Source organism: Pyrgilauda ruficollis, unplaced genomic scaffold (assembly GCF_017590135.1).
Source record: "Pyrgilauda ruficollis isolate IOZ18807 unplaced genomic scaffold, ASM1759013v1 scaffold73, whole genome shotgun sequence".
Classification (NCBI taxonomy): Eukaryota; Metazoa; Chordata; class Aves; order Passeriformes; family Passeridae; genus Pyrgilauda; species Pyrgilauda ruficollis.
The window spans coordinates 2,932,527-2,938,526 of record NW_024529155.1 but is presented as its reverse complement, the minus strand read 5'-3'; the positions used below and the strand labels follow the sequence as shown (position 1 = coordinate 2,938,526).

Sequence of the window (6,000 nt, the reverse complement as noted above, 5' to 3'; positions counted from 1 at the left end):
GAGCCATTCTCTGAAGCAGCAGTGGGGGTTGTGCTCCAATCTCAGTGAGCAGTTTGCTCTGAATTCTTCAAGACTGACAGCATCAGTCAAAACAAGTATTTAAACGAGTAATTAAATTATTCTTCAAATAAGTAGTATGGGAAGGAGGCAAGAAAAAAGCATGGGGTTCATTCTGGGTAGCTTCAGCAATTTCAAATACTTGCTTCACCAGGACCACCCCAGCTGCCTGAGGAACAGGTTACTCACACCTGGATTAGACAGTGGAAGGTGTTAATGCAGACAAGTGCCACTGCTGCTCATCAGTGGAGGGACCTAAATGGTTCCTGGTGCTGTGAAATCACTACTGCTTGTGAGAAGTGGTCTAAAGCTGCTGCAGGCCTGTCATTCATGGCCACACCTGCAGGGAAGGGGGTGTCCCATAAAGGACAAGGCCTGGTGCTGGGGGGAGCAGGTCCTGCTGCAGGTAAAACACTCCACAACTCCTTCCTCAGCTTTCTGTATAAACAGGTACCATTTCTGATTTTATTTCATCATAACATACATGTAATGCTCATGACACAATAAGATGAGAAACTCACGTCTCTCTAAACCATTTCACCAGCTTGCCATACACCAAACATGCCAAGTATGCCACACACCAAATGCCATACGTTATATTCATATTGAAAATGTACTCATTTTTCCCTCTCACATCTTCCACTTTGCTTTTCAAACTTCTGCAAACCATTTCCAGTATTGTTCAGGGACAGGACTCTAGTTCAGGTATGAGCCAGGGCACCACCCTGTGCAGGACATGGGGTTAAGGCTTCCTCCTATGGGAACCTGCCCCCTGTAAGTACTGAGCCTACACCTTGGATTCATCCAGAACGCACTGGGAATCACGAGGAGCCACAAGACCAGATTTCAGTTCTTCAGAAGGCCAAACCAGCCCCAAACATACAAAGAAGGGGAGAACACACATGTCTGAAGGAGCACAAAAGAGGAAGAATCTGTTTCTGCCTCTAGGGATTGATACGTGTTAACTCCCATTAACTGGTTTAAATCAAAGCCACCCGCTCTTCCTGAAATGTGGCCGAGAGCAGCCCTGCTCAACTGTTAGCACAGGCAAATGCACACACAGCTGAAAATAGTTGTGATGTAATCACTTCCACTGGAGATGTAAACAGAGACAAGTGGCAGCACATTCAATGAACACCCAGCACCTGACACAGTGTCCAGGGTGATGTCAGCCTCTCCCTTGCCCAGGCCCTTTGTCCAGCCTCTTGTACACGCAGCACAAAGAGCCTCTGGGCTCTGACTCCTGGTGCCTCCTCCCTCTGTGCCTTTTGCACTTTTTAGGATCAAGTTAATCAATGCTGTAGCTTTCAGTGCTATTTTCAACGGTCCATTGTAGGAAATTAAAGTCACATCCTAGCCACAAAACAAAACAATGACAGAAATCTTCTCCACTTTTCAATATAGTAAAACCTGAGATTTGAGTCACAAAGTAGCTAAACTTACAGTAAAAAAACCCCAAACATAACCCAAGCTGCTGACTTGAATTAGGGCTTCAGTTTGCTGCTGACAATCTTTTTTTTTAAAGCTGTTGGCCAGGGTCAATTATTTGTTACTACAATTTTCAGCTGCCTGCACTGAAATGGGACAAAACAATAGTTTTCCCTCAGCGTGTTCTGAGGGGTGCTGGGGAAGGCCCTGGGGGCAGGAAGGATGCAGCTTTACACAGTGGCTGCTTTACACAGGTACCACCCCTCGCTGACCTTAAACCTCTCACTGCAATGTGCACACGGAGCCCAGGGTGCGCAGCCAAGGTGGGAGGGGAAGCAGCTGGGTCACTGTTAAAAACATGAGAAGGGCTGTGCCTCATCCCCTGTGAAACCAGGGCTGTGACACCTCCTCGAGATGGAGGTGTCTGCCCTGGGGTGCAGAGGGTGAGGATGTGGTAGAGCCTTAAGCATCTGCAGTTCCAGTCTGGAACTGCTCAGTTAAGGACAAAAGCTCACCCCAGCTCATTTTTACCTTAAAAAAACCCAAACATTTGAATTGTTTTTCAGCAATTGAATTGTTAATGGCCAAGAAAAGTGTGTTGTGGCCACTCGTACCAGCCACTTCTCTTGCCTGTAGGTCTACGTATCAACCACTCTTTTATAGCTTAGAAGCCAAAGCAGCTACCCCTCTCCCAGAAGCTTAGTATCAAAAATACAAATATTTTATCAAAAGACGGGGGAAACAGTCCTAAGTATGGTTCATTCATCTTCTTTTAAGAATTGCTGCTGAGCCAACTGAAACACTTGTGCGTGGACAGCTTTAAAAAAAAAAAAATTAAATGTGGCCAGTCATTACTTGTTCACATTGTTTATGAACTCACTGCCAGTATGAGGCAGCCATAAAGCCCTAGTTTATCTTATGTATTTTTGAGGTACTGGGGTTTTTTTTTCTCTGAAGCAGCTCTCTAGCGAATCACCTAAAGCCTATTAATTAGAACAATAGTTACACCAGTATTTACATTTGTCTGAACGGTGTGTTCAGACCAGCCTTGCTGTAACCGGTCCCTATGGCCTTTGGAATCGCTCCCAGTCTCCTTTTCTTACAGGAAAAAGGTCTCCCTCCAGAGGTTGGCTCAGTGTCAGGGCTAAGGTGCACTGGTGAAGACATGGGGCACGGGGAGGGAAGAACAAAACTAGTTCTGACAGGTAGGAGCGTGGTTCAGTGGAAGCAGAGAAAGGGTTTGACACCAAGAGAGCTTCCTTGTTAAAAGCCACTGAAAGGATGGGCAATCCATTGCACAGAATTGCTTCCTCTGACAGGGAAAGGTCTGTGAAATGTTCTACCCTTCTCCCAGAGAGGGAAGGACAAAAACCCAGTAGCAACCTTGCTCTCCTCGGGCAGAGGCCGTGGTCACTTCCTTGCAGTACCACCCTTTCCCTGGCTCCCAGCAAAGCCTCTGGTTCTTCCCTCCCTGCACCTTTTTACCCAAAGTTTCAGATTTACAGGGACCTCTCACACGCCGGGGGAGCAGCTCTGCCACAGTCACACGAGGCTCCGCCCCTCAGGACACTTCAATGATCTCCATGCTGCCTGAAAAACTTGACTGACTGCCCACTTTGCCCAGTTCCTCTCTGGATCTGTTGTCCGACAGGATGCTCTCCCCGAACTCCATCTGGCAGCTCCTGCGCTTGAACTGCTTCTCGAAGTTGCTCTCCTCGTGCCAGCTGCGCCGGGAGTCGCCGCGGTCGGCCTGGCGGGCCCGGCGGCGCACGGCGCTGGGCTGCTCGCAGCCCGAGGGCAGCTGGCTGCAGCTGTAGGCGGGGAAGGCGGCGCCGCCCCCGAACACCGCCGAGGCCGAGTAGAAATGCGAGGACTCGGCGGCGAAGTACCAGCTGTTGGTGAGGGACGAGGGCTGCGGGGCCAGGATGTCCGAGTGCCAGCCCTTGAGGCCCAGCCCCGCGGCGGACTTGGCCAGGTGCTGCTGGCTGGTGGAGAGCCCGAAGACGAAGTTCGTTCTGTAGGTGTCCTCCACGCTGCCGCTGCGGTGCAGGGGGTACAGCAGGGGCCGAGGCGCGGCCGCGCTGCCGCCGGCCCGGCCCGCGTGTGGCCGTGAGGTCGGGCTGTCCAGCGGCCACGGGCCCGGGGCCTCCTGCGGCCGGGCCGCCTCCTCCTTGTCGGGGCTGCTCCCCGGGCTCTGCTCCGACACCTCCTGCACGGGGGAGAACTGGCACAGCTTGCTGCTACCCTCCAGGGCAGCCGCGTGTTTGTAGTACTCCAGCGTGTCCTCCGAGGCGGCGAAGCCCTGCACCGATGCGGTCACGCAGCTGCTGCTCGCCGAATAAGACACGGATTTGATATCCAAGGAAAAGGAGCGCTTCAGCCGGTTGCTGTCCTCCACCTTGTCCAGGGAGACGTGCAGCCCGTTGATGCCCTGCACCAGCGGGCCGTCCTCCAGCGGGGCCGGGTGCCCGCGGGCCGCGGCGCCGCTGTCCGTGGGCCTGGGCTCCAGCAGCTCCGAGGCGGCGGAGAGGCAGAGCTGGCTGGGGGAGAGGCTGCCCTGCCCGCCCTCCAGCACCTGCACCTGCTCGCTGCTCTTCTCCAAGTGCAGGAGTTTCAGCTTGCTGATGTGGCCAGGCTGACCGCTCTGGTTCTTGAGCTTCTTCTCGAAGTCCAGAAGCTGGCCCAGGAAGTTGAAGTTGGGAGAAATGGTTGGCCTCTTTTCTTTCACAAATCTGGTAAGAGGGGACAAAGAAAGGGAGAATTAATTCAAGAGCCTGCTTCTCAATTATAAGATAACCCTGTACGGAGTGTTGTGAATGTCTACAGCCTATTCTTAACTTGGACTAAGGTTCAGTCAAGTAACTTGAGGATGGAGTTTTAAAAAAGCAGTTTAAAGCAAAATTTTGCTTGCTGCATGCTCTCAATTGTCTCTATAGTTTAAAGATGGCTAAAAAGTGTGGGGGAAAATAAACATTTTAACTTTTCATGATGCCCACAAGTGATTCAAGTGAATAATTTTCCCTATTTACTTCATCACTGGGATCCTTGCTGCCTTGGTTTCTGGCCAGAGTAAAGAACTCCTGGAGTTCTTTTCAGCACTTGAGCTTTAGCCAAGAGACCACTACCCATGTGCTACAGAGAGTGTTCACCTTCCCCACCATTCCAGTGCCATCACATGTTCCTGTCACCTCTCTCATGTCACTGCTGCACTGCCTACCCTGTTTGTCATTGTCAGGCAGGACAGAGCCCTGGTACATTCTGACCTTGTCCAGCAAGTGCCAGCCATTTCTGCCCCACGCTGTAACTGACCACTGATGGGGTGACCAAAACTAGAGAGGTGCAAATGCAGCATTAAAACAAAAACCCTCTCTCAAGCTCTGCAGGGGTTCAGGAGTACAGGGAAACAAGATTGCCAAATCCCTGGAAGAGTTCACCTATTTTGGGTATTTCTGGGTGCTGTAGGAAGCAGCCTGGCTGGCACTGGTGTTCCAATCCACTCATGCACTGAAAGTGCAATGGTAGGGAAAACGTTTTGCTGAACCAGGATTCTAAATGTACAAAAGACTTGTATCACACGATTTCTATTATTTACTTCAAAGTTAAATATAAATTCTTACTTCCTACCTGTCTGATTTGCAATACAGATAAATAAATACTTTGTTTAAACAGGCTGCAAAACAGAGGTGCCCAAATCCCTCCTCCTCCAGTTTCGGTTTTGCTTTTTTTTTTTTTTTTTTTTTTTTTTTAAGAAACATTCCTGGAACTATGCTTAACCAGATGACAAGAGAATTAACAAGGGAAGAAATCTCGAGGAGCTAAATCTAGTACAAACACACATACAATGTGTCACTGGGAAAATTAAATACTATTAAAAATAAAACCTGTCTGGGGAAGTGTACAGAGGATGAGTGTGCAGTCATTAAAAGCAGTGTGAGAAAAATGGAAAGGTGTACTTGTGGATGTGTGTACATGCTAGCACATGAACAATGTCAAAACTTGCATTTTCTATTACTATTTTTTTTTTAATTTGCCAGAGAACAAACAATCCCAGGAGTAGTCAAGCTGACACTATGACCTGGAATATCAGATTGCACAAGCTGATAGTGGAAACTTCCACCAGGAAGTGTAACACTGGCAAATGGAGAAATCTAATGAGTGTCCTCAGGAGAAACTCTGTAGTTTGTCCTCTTAGCATTTGATGTGAAGGTTTTTAGCAGTTTGCTCCCAGGAATTCATAGTCTTTGTTCATTTTTTTCCAGTCAAAGTTGTTGTACTTGGGTTAGTTATTAAAGGATTGTGGTAGCCTCGCCAACACTCTGTTCTTGCCACTTTCTCCTCTGTCTCCAAAACACTGGGCAATCCCAGATTTAAAACTAGAATTTTTTAAAATGAAAAGAGTAGGGAGAGCATGCTGGATGCCCTGCTTTGCAAGCTTTTTCATCTCAAAATATGTATTATTTTTTTCCAATTAGAAAACATGTATAATGTTTAATACTTATGTTTATTTCTGTTAAA

General features: G+C 48.7%; 1 protein-coding gene across 1 annotated transcript in view; it reads right to left on the bottom strand.

Moving 5' to 3' along the window:
- Positions 1–492: 492 nt before the first annotated feature.
- Positions 493–6,000, bottom strand: part of DUSP16 (dual specificity phosphatase 16) — a 60,912-nt gene continuing 55,404 nt past the window's right edge. Inside the window, exon 8 of the mRNA XM_041486020.1 lies at positions 493–4,217. Within this exon, the coding sequence (XP_041341954.1) occupies positions 3,047–4,217 (1,171 nt within the window). The 3' untranslated portion in view covers positions 493–3,046. The remainder of the gene's footprint in view (positions 4,218–6,000) is intronic.